This window comes from Rana temporaria, chromosome 1 (assembly GCF_905171775.1).
Source record: "Rana temporaria chromosome 1, aRanTem1.1, whole genome shotgun sequence".
NCBI lineage: Eukaryota > Metazoa > Chordata > Amphibia > Anura > Ranidae > Rana > Rana temporaria.
Window position 1 is genome coordinate 479,153,518 of NC_053489.1, and position 23,652 is coordinate 479,177,169.

Genomic DNA, 23,652 nt, shown 5'->3' on the forward strand with positions numbered 1-23,652 from the left:
AATTTTTTATTGTAGGGAGTTTTTACTACGCTTTTTTCAAGTAATATTAAATCATTTAAAGCCTTTCATGAGAAAAACATGGAGCTGCCATTACTAACCTTCAAAAAAAAATTAGGAAAGCTGGAGAAAGCTTGTTTCAGGACATTGACTCAAGTCAGATGGTCGTCATGACAGCAAGGCATCTTCAGAAGCAGGGGTCAGTAATGACAGCCTTCATATTTCTCTCACGGCAGACTTCTTTTAAACTCAGTCTTTGACTGGGATACAGTAAGTGCAGTTTCACCCAAGCAAGCATGACTGCTGCATCTGGTGTGTATTGTGCTCCGGTCTAGGTTTGGTTAACAGGACACTAAGCCTTCAGTCACAATGGAACAGTATGGTGAAAAGTAACTGCACACAAGGAGGACAAGTATTATTTTGTCTGAACAGATATGCACCATGTGAATTCTGTAAGCACCAAAGGGGGTAACTGGTTACCTTGGTAATGATCTTCCTAATTTTTATTCATTAATTAGCAGTTTTCCTGCAAATAATTTATCAGCATACAAAATAGCTGCCTCCATTTTTAGCAGGTAATGGTAGCACTTTAAAAAACATCTTTACCATATCTAAATCTGTATAACTGGGAGACTTTATGCTAAATAAAATGGCTAGATTCCTCTTATCAACCTGTGGTAGTCAGACTGGTTTCTTACAGATATCTGTAAGAAAACAGAACCAGTGCAGAGCTTCAAGACCTTTCCAGGTGCGAAAAGCAAGATAAGAAAAGGATTCCGCCATTTTGTCTAGCTAAAACAACTCCAGTCACTACTTAATCATGTGAAGTTATCCTTTGATTATGTTTTCCTCCCAGTTATAACCACTTGTCTTCTATATATATCCAGTCCTAAATATGCAGCCAAGCTGGTACTGTATGTAAAAGCTTATTCTGCTTATATGTAAACTGCGTCAAAATAAAAAAACCTCATAAATGAAATAATATTGAAAGAAAAAAACTTTGGCAGGCAATAAACATTTCCACCACTCTAGCTATAAGGATACAAATTATTATACCCTGCAATTACAGCATTAGTATATAAGAACAAATATTCTCCCAAGAAGGCAAAAAAAATGCATTTCAGCTAACAGTAACAATATTGAAGGTATTCTTTATATGTGTGCATACTTTTTTTCATTTCTAAACATCCACATTTAATCCAGCAGGATTATTCACCTGTCCAGTAAGTCCACCAACAACTTCAGGCAGAAAATGTATTACGTACACTAAAATAAAAGACTCATCAAAGGAAAAGTCTTTCAAATATGGCAGCTGATTAGTCCTATTGGAACAGTTGGATATTTAAAACTTATGAACATTCATACAGGTGTAACAGCTTCAATAATTACAATAATAGGATTCTTCTGAAAGAGGACACTACCTTTATGTCTCTGCAGATTGTGGACTGGATATTTAGGACAGTACATGATTAGGAAATCTCTATATATATATATAATCCAATAGATTTAAGTCCGCATGGAAGTAACAAAAATTATTAGTTGATGTACACCAATGTAATAATTCATACAATATTTCATTTTGCAAATCAACAGTAATGCTGCTATTTATTGTTATGGAAAATACCTTTATGCAGCTATTTCTTGACCCAAGCTTCCACTGTGCTGCCAAGCCATCTATAAAGTACTATTCTGTATTGTGTTGCCAATGTACTCAATCATAAAAGCGAAGGCAAAACAATGGTGTTTGCTTTTATTCTATGAGCAACAAACTCATTTTTTTTCTTGTCTTTATAAATGAGTCCAATTTTATTTTACTGAATGTATCCGTTACCAATGGATGTGATAGATGGTGAAAGCCAAGCTTGCTGAGGTAGAACTATAAGTGCTGATAAGTATTTTAAATAACAATAAATAATGGATACTATAAATAATAATACTAAGTATTAATATGTTGTTTAGGATCCTCCTCATTTACTTGAGGTATAATTAATAAAGTTGCTTTGTTGCATAGCTAGAGCCAAACAATGATATGCACAAGGTTGTATACAATTTTTTTTATTATATCAAGTTTCGTTTTCTGCCCCTGTGCTGAATAGGGCCCTTTATGACAGTAGTTATTATTTGAAATAGATTAATGTGTAAGTATGTGTCATTTAACTGTTAACAAAGGTGTTTGTGACTTGGGGCATTATTGTGTACATTTTGCATATTGTGTACATTTTACATAACAAAGGAAATGGCTCTCAATTCCTTCTGTACATATAATAGATTTTTATCATAATTTCTCTTACCATGGCCAACACTCGTCCCTCAAGTGAAGTCAATATCTATTTGCTAATGTTCTGCATTTGCCCTGGTAATTGTCAGCCTTGTCTGGGTATAAAGATAAAAGAATGTTTCTAGTGGCAAAGTTAGGGCCCATTTACACCTTTCCATTCTGGTGTGTTGTGTGAAAGCTATTAGGCTAAATCATTCAGATGGGTTGCCAATGCTCCAGAATGGACGAAAAATGGACATGCACTATTTTCAGCAACAAGAATGCATACATTGTGCTTGTGCATTGCCTTGGAGCACTGAAGTGCAACTGCAAAAATACATAGGTGTGAATGTGCCCTAAATGTTATCCTATTAAGGTTTACATCTACTTCAACAGATAAGGAACTGCCTATATAATATTTCATCAGAACTATTTGTTCTTCATTTTGTCAGAGAAAAATAAATATTAGGGACCAAATTTCAACTCCTAACATTTGTTTTATTGGTTCTAGCAATAATAAATAATTAAGCAGATAAATGCAGGTCCAGAAACAATTCATGGCTGGTAATATTCCAGCTATTTAATTTATAGGACATGTTTTCTATCATTGTTTGGCCCAGGTCAACAAAAAATATACTTTATTTTACATACCTGCTCATTTACCAATAGTGCAAACAAAAAAAAAGTATATATAAATCAATATGCAATGCAAAAAGTTATTTGTTTTACATATTAGGCTCATTACTATTTAAACTGTAAATTACATTTAAAAGGACAAATATAAAAACAACTACTTTAAAATGGCATTTAAAAGTGTACTTTTGTTGAAAATTAAAAATGAATCACGTAATATGTCGTGTATAATCACTGAACTGTACGTGTTGTGAAGGCATTATTAATAGACACACATGATAGCACCATTTTTCTGAATGTCCCAATAGTTTCAGTGTTTCAATTAAATATATAGTGATCTGTGAATCTATACTACTTTAGAATATTGGAGGTCATTATTACGATTATATAGCCTAGGTTAAAAAGTTGCAATTCCAGTATCATTTAGCACATTAGGAACTTGGAAGTCAGCACCGCAAGGTCTTTGTAAGATTCCTGATGTTGTAACACTAAGCAAGTATATCTCTGGCTCCTAACTAAACATATCTGTTTTACAAATGTGGTCACAGATATATGATGTGATAAGGAGAACAATACAAAATACTATTATGCTTCATCCAATAAAACTTGTGTTTGAATGGAACACCATTGCATAGGATGATAGTACCCTCCTCTTTGACATGTTCTGTGACCAAATATGAGTCAAAGAAGAGAGTGATGGTGAGGATACCATGTCTTGTTTTTGCTGGTATTCTTGCCCCAAGGGTAACATAACTGATTACTTGAATACTGTAACTTCTCTGCCACATTCCAAACAACCACAACTAGCCTATGGGAAAATGATGCACCACTCTGATGTTCATGAGGTAAAGAAACAGATTAGATATATCTGTTGTAAGGACCTGTAACCTGTGTTAAGGCGTATGTAGATGTGGTGACTTGTGAGTCTGTGGTCATTGTCATTGTCCTCTGTGTGAGCGATTTGATGAATCGTAAATAGGATGGTTCAGCAGGTTCATGGGTTGGTTCAACGGGTTCACGTTTCACTTTTTTATTGTAGGATTTTGGGGCAACATAGTCTGGACCATATTTTTCACAGTCCTCTTCTTTTTCCCTGGCTTTACCCGCCATCTTTGCTTCCCACAATGCCAAGCCATGCTTTGGCTCATTCATACTTTTATGCTGATAAAATACTAGTGAAATCCTAGTAGGATGATTCCTATTGGGATTCTTTAATGGAGTTGTAGCATGAAGTTCACGCTTTGCACATTCAATGAGAATTGACCCATGAGTTGGGGCTACTGCCACTCCTCCTATATCAGGATCAAGAAAGCTCTGCTCGCTGTCTGACCATTTTTCTTCTGGCTCTTCTTTCACAGGAGTTGAGGTCTGTGGTAGCTTTTCCTGAACATTAGCACCATTTGGTCTACCAAGTCCTCCAAGGTTAGTCCTGTCATGATTAAGACCAGGATACACTTCAGGCATTCCATTCATTGCATGTAAATGCATGTCATTGTTTTTACGATGCAGAGGGCCAGCCCTGCCTTCTGTAGATGCATTGCTTTCATGACCCGGGAAGGAGTGTGAAGGAGGGTAATCACCATTCCTGTTTAGAGGGGGGTAGTCCGAGGAACCAAGATTATGTTTAGATTTTGAGACAGCACCCATTATGTGATTATCCGATTGATGCACAGAGTAAGGGTTAAATGATCCCATAGGGTGAGAGTTTGGTTTAGAATTGCAGCTATTGAAATCCTCAGCTTGCATGCTTTGGCTTCCATAATTCATATAATTTTGACCGTAGGCAGCCTTACCATTAGCAAACTTCTGCTGGTATAAGGACTGAACTGGAGGCATATTAAGATTAGCTGCTGGTTCTTGATTCTTAAACCTGTGAAACATATTCTGTGGATGTGAAGGATAAGGATTGAGATAAGGTGGGCAGTTTTCCAAAGGAATATTACCATTGCATGGATATTGGGGACAAGGGCTACTTTGATTTAAGGATCCCGGGTAAGGGTTTACTGGGGTGGAGGCACAAGAGACTGTAGAGTTTGGAGGAGCATGAAAGTAATCTGAGTGGTTAGAGCCAGCATAGGTAGAAGAAGCATTTTGATAAGTGTTTGCCATGGTAGCAATTCTTGCATAAGGGTTAGTTGGATCTGTTGGAGGAAATGGATTCATGGGGTTTGGACGACTTGAGGTGGGAATGGAGACTGGCTGTGCGGCTTGTCCTGAAAGTCGCATAAGTTCTGTAATTAAATACAAATAATTTTTTAGCTAATACAACACAATATAGGATGTACTAATAATACAGAAAAAAAATATTTTTTAATTCCCAAAGTTGACAACCTTGCAAAACCCAGTGCATAGTCATGCTATAATGTGTTTAACCAACAGCCCAGCACCAGGTTTAACCTGTCACCACTATTACATATTACCTTGTTGTGAGTTATGGAAATCCCCATTGTGCTCAGTGAAGGTTTAGTGCTATAACGTTATGCACTTACCTTGTCTGCACTGTACAACCAACTAAAACAAAATAGACACTTACAATCATTTGTGATTTAGTGTTGAATTCCTAAGCGTAAAATATACATATTTCATGTGTATGCAAACATTCGTAGGCATTCAAATATCTAGATTGAAACAGACTTGCATGAATAGCTCCTAACATATGATATGGCGCTTATATCTCTTTTGGACATTGTTACAAATGAGAATTGTCTTACTTAAGGGGTAACTGTACTTCTAATGCAGATATTCTTTAAAAATATAGCAGGATCCCCTTCCTGCCCATGATAAAAAGCAGATATTTGATGTGGGGCATTTGGGTGCATGTACCTCACAGAAAATGTCCTGGCCAGTCAGTGCATGTGCATTAGAATTCCCATTCAGTTCTATTGGAAGCCTGTTGAGCTCATGCACATATTGTATTGAGTAAACAAACATGGTCACTGGTGGAAAAAGCAAATATACCCTTGCATCCAGTAGATAGTGGAGCTACTTTTACTTATGACTGCAAATCAGATCAGTTGTGTTGTCTGTTAAAAAAAATCTTGCCATTATTGCAATGACAAAGAACATAATCTAGACAACCCTCCCTTCTAGATTGTAAGCTCTAACGAGCAGGGCCCTCTGATCCCTCCTGTATTGATTTGTATTGTGACTGTACTGTCATCCCTGATTTAAAGCGCTGCGCAAACTGTTGGCGCTATATAAATCCTGTATAATAATAATAGACATATTTTTGGAGCCATTCACACAGTTTAAACAATTCCTAAGGCAGGGCTTGACAAACCCCAGCTATCAATTTGCCATGTGTACCGCCTGGATGTCTCATTAAAGAGAGCATGTCACCAACAAATCATCACATGGGGACCTTTTGTCCCCTATGTGATGGAAAAAAAAAGTTAAGTAAATTTTTTTTTTAATTGTAAAAAATGTAAGTTACACCCAAGCACATAACCCCCCCCCCCCCAAAAAAAAATGAGGCCCCCCCACCTCCACATACCATCTCATACACATGTGCAAATGTAAACATACACAATGGCACAATGGGACCCCTACTCCTGAAACCATTGATTGCGATACACGTTGTTACATTATGTTATGCATGCCGGAATGAGAACGATAATTCTAGCACCAGACCGCCTTCCTAACACTAAACTGACAACCTATAGGGTGCTTTTAATGTGTCGTCTATGGAAAATATAGGCCATTTCACAGGCACACTCAAATTTAAGGTTTGACATGTTGGGTATCTACTTACTTGCTTTTATATTTTACCCAAAAATCTGGTAAAATTAACTTTGAATGTGTTTTTTACAGAATTTTTTGGTTTCCTAGACCTTTGCGGTAATACTGTGTGACATAAAAAGTTGGAACTACTACTATTTTATTTTCTAGGGTGTCTGCTTTCAGATAATATTTAATGTTTGGGAGTTTTATGTTATTTAGCTCTAAATGAGTTCTCCACTGCTGTGCTAAAGATAACCTGTATGGCCTTCTGCGCCTATATGAACCCTAATTCAGTTCAAATTCAGGCCATTTATTAAAGTTACCTGCTAGTTGCTTTTCATGATTAGCAGCTTCAGAGTGTGCATTCTTAGAACGTGAGTTTTTCTCCTTTTCATGTTTACTAGAGTTATTTTCCTGGGATGAAGAGAGCTTCTCTGCTGCTGCCTTCTTTGCTTCCATTTTCTTTTGCCGGCATGTCTTGACAGGTTCTGCCAACATCCTCACTTGCCTGCGGAAAGACGACAGAACCTGGATAGCACCTGTTCTTTTCTTCTCTTCCTGTGCCTCCTTGCTGCCAAACTCATCTACATTAGAAACTTTGTAAAGAGGTAACACATGAAGCTGTTCATCTTCGGGCATTTTACCAATTTCACGATTGTCTTCTCTGGTTAAAGTGCAAACCTTGAAGAAATTAATCACAGAAGTGTTGGATAAGTGTTGGAGGGTGTTTGTGAAATAAAATATCTGATCATATAGTTACAAACACATTTAGGCCCCACTTAGATATCATGTACAAGCATTCCTCCTTGTAATTTTTAAAGAGCAATGTATACGCATTTCTACGTGTTTTACATTGGGCAGCCTATTCACTTCACTGGGCTGCCCTATGCTCGTTTATTGCCCAAAAGAAGCTTCTGCTCCTTTTTTGGGCGGCAAACTTCACGCAATTTTTAAACTTGTGTTTTGAGGTGCCATGAAGGATAATGGCACCCAAAGGCGTTGTGCATCAGGGGACCTGATCTTTCTATGCTACATTTAGGTCATGCTTTCAGGTCTTGTCCCCTCCCCACTCTGTCATAGGCCAATGAAAGGAGAAGCAGCAGACTGATGAGCTCTTCTCTCTGTTCTATACTCCTATCAGCATATTCCTTGCTGGCAATTGAGCACTGCAGCACAGCTGATTGGTTAATTTTGCTGCTTCTAATCTGAACTCTGCTGTACTGGGAATTAAAGAGGATGATACCAAGTCAAATTCTTATACAAGTCAAATTTTATGATGTATTAATGAATATTGTGCTGCTTTAAAAATGGATCTATATGACTAAAACAGGATTGTATACACAAGGTATCATGTCCTGTAGAGACCATCAAGCAAAATTGGAGAATTGAGCTTGCTACTTACACCATTCTAACATTACCTACCATTCTCTTAGGCCCCGTACACACGACCGAGTTTCTCAGCAGAATTCAGCCAGAAACTCGATCGGAGCCGTATTCTGCCGAGAAACCCGGCCGTGTGTACACTTTCGGCCGAGGAAACCAACGAGGATCTCGTCGGGCCAAATAGAGAACATGTTCTCTATTTCCTCGTTAGTCAACGGGGAAACTTGGCTTGCCGAGATCCTCAGCAGCTTCACAAGGAACTCGACGAGCAAAACGATGTGTTTTGCCCGTCGAGTTTCTCGGACGTGTGTACGGGGCCTTATAATGAAATCTAGATGTGCAATGTGAAAGGAGGCACAATATTTAATAATTAACAATAAAAAACAAGTAGTATAAGGCCCATGTACACTGCTGCTGATAAACAGACATTTAGGAGCAGTTGGACATTTTTTTCAACTGCTCCTGAACATTTACAGACGTTTTTTATTTTAACCCCAACATTTTTTTTTCTCCAACGCTTCTAGATGCAAACGTGACTAAATGCGACTAAACGCGGCATGTAAATGCGGCTAAGCGTCCATTTTTAGATGCTGGTTTCTAGCTGTCAAGTGAAATCGTTCAGGAGAGGTTGAACAACGTCCCGTGTACATGAAGCCTAAGGCCTTATGTGCACTGCTGCTGCTGGTACAGGTGTTTAGGAGCAGTTGGGCATTTTTTTCAACTGCTCCTGAACTCTCCTCTGTTATCTTATCAGTACATGTACACAGTGTCATTTATAGTCGTTTCTAGGCAGTTGAGTTTAGAGGCTTTTTCTGGAGCCCAACAAAATGCATTCAGAAGCTTTTCAATCGCTAAACGCGGTTAAACGCAGTAACTCGCGTTTAGCAGCAAAACACTTTTAGACGCAAAGGCGGCATGTAAACGCAGCTAAATGACTGTTTTTAGATGTCGATTTCTAGCTGTCAAGTAAATCGTTCAGGAGAGGTTGAACAACGTCCCTGTACATGAAGCCTTATGACGACAGCAAGTGTAAACCTGACTTAAATCCACACTAATATTACTTTAAAGGCCACAGTCTGACTTACCAGTGTGCTCCCATTTTGCATATTGTGCAAATCTCTGTGGGAATGAGCACAAAAATCCAAACAGGCAGTGACTCCTGAGAAAGGGCGACCTTCTTTCTTACCAAGGCGGCAGTCTGGGGCTCTATGTTCATGCTCGATCTGCAAATGAAACAGGGAACTAGTTATGTTCAGTTATTAGGGTGACTCATATTATTCTACAATCTTCAGCAAAATTCTGTAAATACAAGCATTTTCTAATAAAACAAAAAATCCAAACTAGAAAAAAATGGAATCAAACTATAAAACAACACTAAGTACAATATGTTAAATAATGGGTTTGCAAAGACAGATGTATGATTTCAGATGTAATATCTAGTTAACACATCTTCTCTATATGGGAGTGTCCATCAGTGTCACCAGGGAAAATTCTAGGGAGAATTTTATAATCGTACTTACAAAAAATAGCACATAGTACAAATTAAGGTACCAATACACATGGAGTTTCTGATATTTTGGTTGGGAATGATCAAACCACTGAGCAATATTTTTCATGTAACATCCACTGAATGGTACATGTTGGATGAATTCTCTATGGATGGATATAGACAACATCACGTTATTTCTGCTTAATCACCAAAAAACATCTATCTTAAGAGTATCTCTTGTCAAAACTTTTTTGACTGCCAGTCTTCTTTTTTTTTTGCTATGTCCTGTTGCTAAAGCCAGCAGCACTGATCAGTGTATTCTGATGGCAGGGAAGTCTCCCCACTGACAGATTACAGTAACTGTGGATTGATTCCCACATCCACATCGAGTGAAAACAATTCACTTGATGTGGATGTGGGAATCCTTCCACAGTTACTGTAATCTGTCAGTGGCGAGACTTCCCTGCCATCAGAATACACTGATCAGTGCTGCTGGATTTAGCCGACAACTCTGATTGATCTGGAAAAACCTGACAGGTTGGTTGTACAGAAGTCGATCAGGAGATCAAATTCTTTACAACCAGTCTGCTAATACCTGGATCGAAATTCCACCACTCCCTGCTGAACTGTACGAATTTCAATTCATGTATGGCGGCCTTAAAATGTGGATTTGCCATCACTTTTCATTCCAGTGACAATGACTGCCGGGTCAAATACAGAGGGTGAATCACCCAAGGAGTGATAGAGACAGCAATAAAAACACTTTATTCAAAAAGCTTTGTCCGGAGATGTTCTTTGAAAAAATCCATGATGCAATGAGCAAATATTTTACAGAGAAGATGTGATATAGTAGCCATATATAGTAGTGCAATGGTCATGGTGGAAATGTCAATCTCACCTAGCAGTGGCGGCTGGTGCTCAATTTTCTTGGGAAAGGGGGGGCAGCCCCTGGCCTCCCCAGCCAGGACCCCATTGGAATCATTGCATTCGGCACCCTGCATGTAGATTAAGGGCCTGGAAGTATGGATTAGGGGTGAGACGCCCCTGTGCCCTGAATGAGGGCCGCTACTAAAAACCTAGCAATAAAGGGTTTCCCAACATAATACATTTACTCCGTACCATCACTATCCGCCAAACTAGCTGTGCCGCACAGAAGCAGCAGACAACATTGTAAAGGATGTCCACCCATGCATCCTTTACATTGCTAAGATATACGTTAATGGAAGACATACTGGTGGCTCTCACGGGCTACTAATAAAAGCACACACGTTATCATATAGGTCTTTACTCTATGCTGTTCACTTGGATCCCATTAGAAAGAAACTTCAATGATAGCGTTCAAATTATGCAGGCAAATCACTGCACAGAGGGTTGTTGGACAGTGAAAGCAGCCCTTTTGAGTTGGACATTTTTTTTTGTGTATTTTGTGCATGTACCTGAGAGAGGAGCCGGACTGCAGGAGTTGGGAGTAGGCAGGCCTCCCCCAGAGGCAATCTGCCACCTTTCTCCATGGCAATGGCGGGTGTGTGAGGGGGTCCTCCCACACAGCCCGCCCTACCTGCTCCGCTTTGAAGCCCAACGGGGCAGAGGGACTCCCTACAAGGGAGTGAGAGGATCTAGCCTGCTCAACCAGCCCAGTTAGTCCTTTGCCTCTCTTTTTAGAGACCACGTGGTCAAAGTGCGTGCATGTTAACCCAATTTCGAGTGCGTGTGTAGGTGTGGTGGTTTTGGTGGGAGGGGGGTGGGCGTACTAGGCGCAGGCTTACCTCGCATAGCACACCCACCGGGAGCCGGGCTGAGACCACCAAACTGAGTTGGACATGATTACATACCTGATTGTTAAAGGCATCTGGTGCAAGTTTCTTGTAAATTGGTCCTATTAGTGTCGACAAATTCTGCAGACTGTCTTCCAATTTCTCTTCCTTAAATAAAAAATAGCAGAGTCATGATGTTTTAAGAAAGCATTTACAACAACTAAAGAAAAAAAATCAAATATGACAGGTCATGTGATCAGGCACTTCTCCTGTCTTTGTTTTCCCATTCATTTACTTGAATGGAATGTTACTTGCTTCAAAGCCCTGAAGAAAACGAAATGCTGAACACATTTGGAAAGATAACCCCTGTGCTTTGTAAACAGACTTTTTAAAAAGCTTCAGAAATAGGTATGTATGGCAATAAGTACACCAGTCAGTGTTTACATTTTGGATATGCAGGTTAAGGGTTTTGTTCATGCAAAGCTATCATTAATGCTGGATCTCCCCAAATACATTTAGTTTATATTCTCAGGGGAAGATCCTCGTACAATTGCATGGGCGCAGCGTATGTGAGATACGCTACGCCGCTGTAACTTACTTTTCCAAGCTTTGAATCCACAAAGAATTTGCGCTGTAAGTTACGGCGGCGTAGTGTATCTCTCGTGGCGCAACGGCGCGTAATTCAAATCGGCGAGTAGGGGGCGTGTTTCATTTAAATGAAGCGCATCCCCGCGCCGAACGAACTGCGCATGCGTGTCCCTAAATTTCCCGCTGTGCATTGCGCTAAATGACGTCGCAAGGACGTCATTGTTTTGACGTGGACGTAAATTACGTCCAGCCCCATTCACGGACGACTTACGCAAATAAAAAATAAAATATTTTCAAATTTGACGCGGGAACGACGGCCATACTTAACATTGCGTACGCCACCAAATAGCAGCTTTAACTATACGCCTAAAAAAGCCGAACGGAAACGACGTAAAAGAATGCGAGGGCCGCTCGTAAGTTCGTGGATCGTCGGAAATAGCTAATTTGCATACTCGACGCGGAATACGACGGGAACGCCACCCAGCGGACGCCGAAGAATTGCATCTAAGATCCGAAGGCGTACGAAGATGTACGCCTGTCGGATCTAACCCAGATGCCGTTGTACCTTGTTTTGAGGATTCAAAACAAAGATACGACGCGGGAAATTTGAAAGTACGCCGGCGTATCAGTAGATACGCCGGCATACTTTCTTTGTGGATCTGCCCCTCAATGTTTAGAGCTTGCTTCATGGCAATGGAAATTGACAGTACTAAAATCTTAAGTCCCCAGTGTATGAGCCTGTCACCAGGTGAGATAATCAGACTGGCTGGACTCCACATATGGTTGCTAGTCCCGGCTTGCTTCCGTGGAACTGGTATAGAAAGAAGAAATGGCTGCACACCATGACTGATCTTGAGTCCATTTATTGCAACATCCCTAAGTGGCACACAGAGAACAGTGACAGGTACAGATGGCTGACGCGTTTCACACAGACACTGTGCTCAATCAGCAATTAAGCACAGCGTTTTTGTGTGAAATGCGTCAGCCATCTGTACCTGTCACTGTTCTGTGTGTGCCACTTTGGGATGTTGCAATAAATGGACTCAAGATCAGTCATGGTGTGCAACCATTTCTTCTTTCTACACTCAGTGTGCATATACATAAAAAAGACAGAACCATAACCTCCCACCACTACTGATTTCAGTGTTAGAACAAAGACAGAAGGCTAAACTAATTTCATAGCATTATAAGGAAAGCTTGGCCATACATAACACTAGCACCCATGGCTTTATTTAGCAGAATTTTACAAAAATAAACATGGGAATTTAAATTAGTAACTGTAAAATGTGCAGTATATAACTACATATACATTGTAATTCATTGACAATTCATGTACAAGGCAGAAACTTGAATAAGACACTAAAGCTGGCCATACACTTTTTTGCAATTTGAATAGTTTAGCAGGGACTGGCCCAATCTCGATCAGTGTTTGCCTATTCCTGTTCAATATAAGTTAAAGGGGTTGTAAAGGTTTTTTTTTTTTTTAAATAGGTTCCTTTAAGCTAGTGCATTGTTGGTTCTCTTACTTTTTCCTTCAATTTCCCTTCTAAATGTTTTTTTCATTTGACTGAATTTCTCACTTCCTGTTGCTCCTCAGTAAGCTTGCCCCCATCATCCGAGCGGTTCTGGCTGGGGGTTTGTCAGTGTGCTTGCCCCCTCCCTAACTAACCCACAGCCAGAACAGCTCGGATGATGGGGGCAAGCTTACTGAGGAGAAACAGGAAGTGAGAAATTCAGACAAAGAAAAAAAAAATTAGAAGGGAAATTGAAGGAAACGGTATGTGAACCAACAATGCACTAGCTTAAAGGAACCTATTTAGAAAATAAAAACAAACCTTTGCAACCCCTTTAATTGTTTGATTGACTTCTGATAACTGCTTGCCAACCAGCCGCGGCAGTTATACGGCGGCAGGTCGGCTCTGCTGGGCGAGATCACATAGCTATACGTTATCTCTCCGTTCAGCCAATAGGGGCCCCTGATGCTGACACGCGAGCCCGGCAGGCGCGATCACCGCCGGGCACCCGCGATCGCTCGTTTCAGAGCGAGAACCGGGAGCTGTGTCTGTAAACACACAGCTCCCGGTCCTGTCAGGGGGAGAAATGACTTATTGTCTGTTCATACAATGTATGAACAGCGATCAGTCATTTCCCCTAGTCAGTCCCACCCCCCCTTCAGTTAGAACACACCCATGGAACATACTTAACCCCTTCCTCGTCCCCTAGTGTTAACCCCTTCCCTGCCAGTGGCATTTTTATAGTAATCAATGCATTTTTATAACACTGATCGCTATAAAAATGCCAATGGTCCCAAAAATGTGTCAAAAGTCTTCGAAGTGTCCGCCATAATGTCGCAGTACTGATAAAAATTGCTGATCGCCGCCATTACTAGTAAAAAAAAAATATTAATAAAAAAGCCATAAAACTATTCCCTATTTTGTAAACGCTATAACTTTTGCGCAAACCAATCAATAAACGCTTATTGCGAATTTTTTTACGAAAAATATGTAGAAGAATACGTATTGGCCTAAACTGAGGAAAAAAATGTTTTTTTATATATTTTTGGAGGATATTTCCTATAGCAAAAAGTAAAAAATATTCATTTTTTTTTAAATTGTCGCTCTATTTTTGTTTATAGCGCAACAGCTAAAAACCACAGAGGTGATCAAATACCACCAAAAGAAAGCTCTATTTGTGGGAAAAAAGGGATGTCAATTTTGTTAGGGAGCCACGTCGCATGCCGCGCTATTGTCAGTTAAAGCGACGCAGTGCCGAATCGCAAAAAGTGGCCCGGTCATTGACCAGCAACATGGTCCGGGGCTTAAGTGGTTAAAGGAGCATGCTGGAAAACCTCTGTCGATCAGTGGCTTCTGCAGTGTATTCTAAGAATGGTATGTTCCACTGTCAGAATACAATGTTCCGTGTGTGAGGGTCTCTCCCGGGTCTCTCCCTCCTGATTGGCTGAGATGCAGCAGGAGGAGCCATTAGCTCCAGCCGCTGTCAATCACAGCCAGTGAGTCAGGAGTGGGGGGTGGGGCTGAGCCAAGGTCTCTCTGTGTCTTCTGGACCCAGAGAGGTGGCTCTGGGGCGAGCATGCAGGAGTACCCCCACAACAAGCCGCTTGCTGTGGGGGCACTCTGCAAGGAGGGGGCCCAGAGTGCCGGTGGGGGACCCAAGAAGAAGAGGATCTGGGCTGCTTTGTGCAAAACCACTGCAAAGAGCAGGTAAGTATGACATTGTTGTTATTTTTTTTTTAAAAATGTTTCCTTTACAATCACTTAACCACAATCACACTTATTAAAAGTGGTGTAAGGCACAGTGTAGCAACCCACAAAATCAATTAGGAATACATTTATATTGTTCTTTGCATTATCTTTTGGATAAACCTAAATATGGTATCTACTATTTTATATTCCTGCAATGCACATTACATTTTGGATTTGTCAAAAGCTATGACTCATTTGTAGTGGGACGTTGGATGATGCCCAGGCTAAAGTTTAGTGGATAGGGTATTAGCTTTTCTATGGAAAAACATAATGATCCTTAATTAGACATAAAGGATTTTGTACATTGAAAATCACTAATAGGGATAACATCTTGCCTAACAATAAACTTAATTTGCTTGGGCTTATTACTTATTAATGCTTATTATTACAGAATTTCTTGCTATTGGACAACATTATTATTGGTAAACTAAAAATACAACAACAATAAAATAACTCATGGTAAAGCATCACTAACTATGAACATTTCTGAATACCAGAAAAGCTTAGTTAGTGATGCTTTACCATGAGTTATTTTCCTGTCACATGAATTTTTACATGCAAATTTCTTGTCTTGCACAGTAACAATTATTTACATTGTATGCTTCTTGGCCTAAATTTCACAACCTCCCCTCCTCCTTTGAGCCAATAAGTAAAAATGTGTTTCTTCCTCTGTGAGTCTATTGTGATTATGCTATGAAGGCAATACATTCACTAACCTAAGTTCCCATAAAAAAGAACAACTTCCATATCTGTTAGCATTAAAACCCTTAAAATGGCAGTTCTCTTCAATAGAAGTGCTATTATACTCACCTCTCCGGTGGCATTCTCCTACCTTCATTCCATTCAAGTGCTGTAGCCTCTGTCAGACTTTTTAGCATGCCACACTTCTGGGAATGGTAAAGGCTTTTGTTCCCCCTCCGGGTTCCATCCTCCAACCCCTACACCACTACAGGACACAGCAGTGACATAGGGAAGATAAGTATAATAGCTCTTCTATTGCAACTGCCATTAAGATGAGATTCTGCTATACAATAATAATTCAGAGACCTTTAATTTTCCAGTTTGTAAACTACAGAAAAACATTCAAAAGTAGTCAATGGTTTATGAACAATTCAATTGCCAAACAATCTTTCTAAAGAAAATTTGAAGCGCAAACATGAAAGACTGCATAAGGTAAATATGAATGCTTATTTATGGAAAATGGAGGGAAACGCTCTATAGGCATGCCTACCAGAAGCCTCTTTTGTGTGGAAGCAAAACAACTGACTGGAAAAAAACAACCCGTCCAATTAACTTTCCTCCTATAGAGGCTCAAGAAAGGGATGTCTGGCATGGTTGGAATGGGTAGGACTCACAGACATGAGAACTTCCCCTTATTGGGCAGATTTCTCTGATATCAGGTATAGGTATCTTCGCTTCATGTGTTTTTATCTAGTTTATAGCCAAGGTCATATCTGCTAAGTACTTTTTAACCACTTAAGCCCCGGACCAATATGCAGCCTAAAGACCCAAGGTGTTTTTACAGTTCGGGACTGCGTCGCTTTAACAGACAATTGCGCGGTCGTGCGACGTGGCTCCCAAACAAAATTGGCGTCCTTTTTTCCCCACAAATAGAGCTTTCTTTTGGTGGTATTTGATCACATCTGCGGTTTTTAGTTTTTGCGCTATAAACAAAAATAGAGCGACAATTTTGAAAAAAATCCAATATATTTTACTTTTTGCTGTAATAAATATCCCCCAAAAACATATATTAAAACATTTTTTTTCCTCAGTTTAGGCCGATACGTATTCTTCTACCTATTTTTAGTAAAAAAAATCGCAATAAGCGTTTATCGATTGGTTTGCGCAAAATTTATAGTGTTTACAAAATAGGGGATAGTTTTATTGCATTTTTATTAATTTTTTTTTTTTTACTACTAATGGCGGCGATCAGCAATTTTTTTCGTGACTGCGACATTATGGCGGACACTTCGGACAATTTTGACACATTTTTGGGACCATTGTCATTTTCACAGCAAAAAATGCATTTAAATTGCATTCTTTATTGTGAAAATGACAGTTGCAGTTTGGGAGTTAACCACAGGTGGCGCTGTAGGAGTTAGGGTGCACCTAGTATGTGTTTACAACTGTTTGGGGGTGTGGCTGTAGGAATGACGTCATCGATCGTGTCTTCCCTATAAAGGGAATGACGCGATCGATGCGCCGCCATAGTGAAGGACGGGGAAGCCGTGTTTACACACGGCTCTCCCCGTTCTTCAGCTCCGGGGAGCGATCGCGATGGAGCGGCTATAAACAAATAGCCGCGCCGTGGTCCCGGATCGCTCCCCGAGCGGACCCGACCTCCGCATGTAGCGGGGGGGGTCCCGATCGGACCCCCCACCCGCTAATAGGCGAGGACGTACGTGTACGCCCATGTGCCTGTACGTGCCATATTGTGGACGTACATATACATGCGGGGGTCGGGAAGTGGTTAATGCAATAATGATTCCACAAAGAATTATAGATATGTAGAGGGACCCTATCCTGTTTAGTTATATCACCCATAAAATTTAGCGTGTTGCAGGTTAGCTGTAGTCTGAGCTGTTATTTACCTTTTTGTTGGCTCTGTAGATCTTTCCCAATCTCAATGGGTTGGTAGCTTCTGCCTGTTACTGTGAAATAGGTTCCAGTAAGCAGACTGGAAAAGTCAAACCCAGAGCTATGAATATGTATCTGACCCAACCAATCCCTGATGGGTTGCTCAGAGGTATGGCTTGAGACATAATAAATATTTGGGACACATTTCCATGACTTAAACAACTCTTAAAGGGATCACTGCTACTATTGCTACTTTTGAATACCTGTCCTTTTTGGTGGTATTCTGCACCCCTAAACCTTCTATCCTAGAATAGAATTCAGCAATAAAAGGTAAAAAAGACAAAAGAAATGCTAATCCCCCCCCCCCCCACCGTAGACAAAGAACCCTACCCTGGGATTGAGATGGTAGTCCACCAAGGGGGTGCTATAGATCATCAACGATACCAATGTCTTCTGACAGGTTTGCAAACATTTAATAAGATCCACAGTAGAAATTCTAATACATCACTAAGAGAGAACCTAAACTATACAAAATAGTACCTAATATATTAACAAGCCAACCAAGCTTATATGTGTCAGATATAGGGCTTGTGCAGATAATAAACAGCAAACACATTTCCAATAAATCAAGAGACACTCACCTCTCTTGGGTCATCACTAAGAAGTTTGAATTTTCTGGGGATTTTGCTTCTGGCAAACTTGCACCCATTGTAGTACATGCTCCAAGAGCACCCAAAGGAAAACGAGGCACCACAGGTGTCGGGGTCCAGCCCCTGACAAGCACAAGTACGCCTGAAAGATAACAAATATTTTAGAGCTGACTTTATAACAATACAGAAAATATAGAAAGAAAGTCTTCTGTTCTAAGCACGTTGGGTTTTGGGGGAAAAGGATTAGAACCCCACTCAGGCTTTTATGGCTGTCTATGTCCCTGTTAGGGAGATTCACCCTCTTTATTTGTCCTGTTTATCATTATCATTGAAAGTGAAAGTAAAAGAAAAGACTAGAGCATTTTTTGCAATTCGGCACTTCATCGCTTTAACTGACAATTGCCTGGTCATGCAACGTGGCTCCCAAACAAAATTGAGATTCTTTTTTTTCCCCACAAATAGAGCTTTCTTTTGGTGGTATTTGATCACCTCTGTGGTTTTGAAAAAAATGCAACATTTTTTACTTTTTGCTATAATAAATATCCCCGGCGGGAATTTCAAAGTGACGTATGTATATATACGTTACTTTGCCCAGCCGTGCCATTCTGCCAACGTATATGTACAGGAGCCAGTCGGGAACCGGTTAATTTAAAGGGATTTCCTCTGACTTCCTGTTTAGCTATGGGATAGGAATGTCAAAAATAAACAGGGGTTAGTCTATCCAAAATAACAAAAAAAAGTTTTATCAATAGTTCTACTTTGATGATATTTTATTAGTGCAAAAGAGACTTTTGAAAATGCGTTACTAGACTATAACAAAGGGCTACACACAGATCAAAACATGGCCGGTCCCTGCTGATCCGGCCGAATTTTGGTCCTCGTGTATCCAGTTTTAGTTTGGGAAGCTCACGTCCTTGTGTTCCTTATTGTTTGTGGGACACATATTTGGGGAAAAATCACCAAAATGACTTGAGATAAACTTTAATGTTGCCAACTTCCAAAATTGCTTCTAAGGAATTTTTTCACTTTATTGAATGTTCCATGTGAAATAAATAAAATATACATTAATTTGTATTGCATATATTGTAAGTTAACTGATAAATAACACAGTAAATATAACGTTTAAAACTGATCACAAAACAACTTACTCCTCATTGAGAGCACAGCGTCTGTTTGTTAAGGTTCCATATCTTCTTAGTGTTCCTGTTAGTTCGGAGTACATCGTGTCAGCTAAACTTAGAGATATGCCTTCCCATACCAGAATCAGAATCACAATAACCGCCGTTTCACAGGAGTGACCTGCCCGTTCTCTCACCAAGCACAGCATCTTTTCCTCCACTCCACCCCGCCGAATGACCTGTTAACATATCAGTATATACATATGTGGTCTAGTGGAGTCCAGAATTCAAAATAAGCAATGCTATAAAAAGTATATATGCAAAAGCTACCAGTCACATTTTAAATTTTGAACTATTACTTTATAAATGCTGTACTTATCTTGCCCACTGCCTGCTGCACATCTGCAGAAATATAGCACCCTGAAAAACCTTCAGAATCTGACACTTCCAGGAGTGTCCGATTCCTGTGCCCCTCTGCATTCTGTAGTTCTTTCCACTGGCCCCCATGTCACTACAAACACAGTACTAACATTAATGACTGGTGGATCGAACCACTGAGTGCAGCATGGAGACTAGGCCTTCAATGCAGAGATGTATGTATGAACTCTCTTGTTTGCAGGGAGCTCTTTGTTTTTCCTTTTTATTCTATCGACAAGGTTGCTTTAAAATATATAATTCAATTTAATCTTTGGCAGATCTGTATCCACATTTATTATGAACAATGTTTAACCTCTTTCTAGACCCCACAGATGTATATGAGTCCCACAAATTAAGTATTGCAGTAATGATATTAATTATTATTAGGTTAAATTCACAAGACCATCAGTCATGTGGAGTGTAAATTCACAATGTCAATTAAGTATCACTCCATAAATGCCTTATTGAGCGTTGCCTTTTATTAAGTCTATTAGGAAAGAAGGAAGAGGAGGCATTTGAAATGGTGATAAAATATTTATTATTTGGATAAAACAATGATTATTATATTGACATAATAATTGTCCAGTATATGTAAAGAACAACAGTTTCACACCTAAGTTATATTTATGTGTTTTTAAATTTAAAACATAGCTCACAAAAAATCAAATTTTATTAGAATTTTTATACATATTACTAGGGATACTAGTCAAAGAATGTTTTCATATACCGATAACCAGTGTGTACTCAAGCCCTGTACACACGATATCTGATCCGATGGATTTTTTCGTCGGATATCCGATGAAGCTGACTTTCATCAGTCTTGCCTACACACCGTCAATCCAAAATCCGACCGTGCCAAAACGCGGTGACGTAAAACACAATGACGTGCTGCGAAAAATTAAGTTCAAGGCTTCCAAGCATGCGTCGACTTCCACACAGACGATCGTTTTTTTCTATTGTTTTTTTATCCATAGGAAAAATTTAAAACATATTACATTTTTTTTCACCGATGGAAAACAAACCGATGGGGCCCACACACGATCGATTTGTCCGATAAAAACAGTCCATCGGTCTGTTTTCATCAGACAAACCGATCGTGTGTACAGGGCTTAAGAGATAAAATACTAAAGATGTTCTCTTATTGAAAAAAAAAGGTGTACATCTCCTCATGTCTTCCTACATGTTTTTTGTATTAAAACTTTAATTTGGAAATTTATATATTTAAAGGTACACCAGAAACTGGTACCTAGCACACATGGCATTCTCTTGAAAAACCCAATAATTTTAGGCAACAACACAAAATAAATGTGAATGCCAATCATATTTACTTTAAAATGCAGGATTTTGAAAGATCAATAGGGAAGGAATTTACAGAAAACACACACTGACAATAACAAAATCATGTGCAGATCCCCAAACAAGTAAATAGGTTTTAGGACAATATAGAATTAAAATGGTCAAAGCAATCACTGACTTGACTGACTTGTATTCACTCCCATTGCTTGTGTGCAACTAAGGCCAGCCGTACATGGATTGAAATTTGTCTGGTTGTACAGAAGACGATCTACTGATCAACATATGTAGAACCAGCCTACCAGCTGTCAGAATACAATACCACATTGGGAGGGATTCCTTCATCCACATCAATGGTGGGGATGGGGAAATCTGATATTTTTTTCTCATTCAACCTGCTGGTTGAAAAAAAAAAGAAGATGAATGTATGAGGGTTGTAGAGGTTTTCCTAGTCAATTTTCAGATCGGCTCTCGGGTGCCTCCGCCATTCATGGTGAGGAAAACCACCAGTGAAGCTTTCGGCTTCACAGCCAGTTCCCTACTGCGCATGCGCAAAGTGCTCTGCCCTTTCTAACTGGCATGGCAGCGGAGGAAGGAACAGGGGGGCCAAACTTCAGAGGGACAGCACCGCGGCGAGGTTTCCCAGAAGTGTAGAAGGGTACCTGTCAAAAACAGGTACCGGCTCCCCCCGAAAGGTGCCAAATCTGGCACCGGAGGGAAGAAGGAAGCAGATAAGTGGAGGTTCCACTTTTGGGTGGAACTCCGCTTTAAGTTGTTTTATACATGTTTAAATCCAGCAAGATCAAAGATGCTATCTCAAAATATTTTTTTCCTTTCAAGGTGACCCATCTAAACCCCCACTTGTACTTGAGATTTGGGAATTTAATTATTTAAAACGATAGAGACTGTTCACATACTAAAGTAAATGTTCACTTAGCTTTGTGAATAACATCTTTAGCTATATTTACAGTAAATAATCAGCTACATATAAATAATAAAATAAATGCTTTGCTTCTACATGATTGGATAATTGAAGTGAACACAGTTTTAACATAATTAGCGTGCCTGAGTGAAATTGCCTATGTTTTCTCTCCCCCTTCTTGTTTTCTTGTTGTTTTTTTTTGTAATGAGGCTTCTTGTTCTTGAATTTGTACTGTCTGTTTTTTGAAGACATGGGTGTGCTTGCTTGATTGGTAGGACCGGAAGCTCCAGATAAATCGAAAGAACCATCAGACACTGACACCGCCAATGTATTGTCCATTATTTCTGGTTCTGTGTCAGAAAAACAAACCCTTTTTTTGTGTGAATTGCCATAATGACCCCATGGGTGTATTTTCTTCCAAACATAAACATTGTTAAGCTCATAATCCAATTTATCACGGAGAGGCTTCTCCTTCTTTCCAGTAATAGTATCCATCTCGATTTTATTAACTTTCTCATTAAGTTGTTGATCCAATGCAGCAAACTGGGCCACATGTTGCAAAGGTAAGATCTCTTGTTGTAGAGATGTAATTTCGTCTCGTAATTTCTCCAGTTCGCTGGTCTTGCGAGTAACGATCAAGTTCATCAAATCAGGACACAGAACAAGTTGAAAGCATGTCGATCCATTGTTTTTTAAATTCATCACTGGATAACTCAAACGTAGGGAATTTCTTGATGCAAAGACCTCTTGCTCCACGTTCAACAGATAAATATTCTTACAAGGTGTTTTTTTCCCAGTATGCTTTTACTTTCTTGACCATACATTTTTCCAATTTTCGGAAAAGTAATTTAATGGATCCAGAATCATCTTCATCTCCTAGTTTAAAAGCATTTTGTGCATCAATTCTAAAAGGATTATTATCCAAAGTTCTAAAGGTGCGACTGTTCAAACCTCCGGCAGAGTCCTGAGCTGTATTATCAGCCATTGTTAATGGTTGGATGCTCATAGAACAGCAATCAGTCCGATAAAAGATGATATAGGGAACAGAAATAGCTCACCGAGCTAGCGTCTTGAACACGGAAGACAGCAATGCAATGAACAAACAGCTAACACCGCTCCAGGTGATAATGATATCCTCCTTAATGATCAGGTGCTGGTCCAATCCCTGGCTTGGGCAAGAGATTCCATGGGGTAATTTTATTAGCTGTGCAAGTGTCTTCTTTTAATTTAGATGATCGGTTGTTTATATTTTTTGCACATCTATATTAGATACGTATATATACTGTATATATTGATACCCTAAATGGTACTGAGAATAAGTATATGTGTGTGTTTCTTTTTAAGACAAATATTTGAGTCATCCATTTATTCTTTTCTTCTTATAGCTATATATATATATATATATATATATATATATATATATATATATATATATATATATATATATATATAATTTTTTTTTTACTATTTAAGGTATGTGGTTGCTAGTGCTTATGGGTTATGACTAAGCAAAGAAATTCTTGAAACGCATCAACCATGCTCCCCTCTGTGCGTGCCATGATGCTGTTGCTGTACATATTTTTGATGTTGG

At 39.4% G+C, this 23,652-nt stretch overlaps 1 protein-coding gene across 1 annotated transcript in view; it reads right to left on the reverse strand.

The window, feature by feature from the left end:
- Window positions 1-841: 841 nt before the first annotated feature.
- TET2 (tet methylcytosine dioxygenase 2) overlaps window positions 842-23,652 on the reverse strand; it is a 35,973-nt gene continuing 13,162 nt past the window's right edge. Inside the window, exons 4-9 of the mRNA XM_040329725.1 lie at window positions 19,460-19,668; window positions 18,303-18,453; window positions 11,312-11,401; window positions 9,076-9,213; window positions 6,931-7,288; window positions 842-5,118 (exon numbers count right to left, since the gene is read on the reverse strand). Of these exons, the coding sequence (XP_040185659.1) occupies window positions 3,746-5,118; window positions 6,931-7,288; window positions 9,076-9,213; window positions 11,312-11,401; window positions 18,303-18,453; window positions 19,460-19,668 (2,319 nt within the window). The 3' untranslated portion in view covers window positions 842-3,745. The remainder of the gene's footprint in view (window positions 5,119-6,930; window positions 7,289-9,075; window positions 9,214-11,311; window positions 11,402-18,302; window positions 18,454-19,459; window positions 19,669-23,652) is intronic.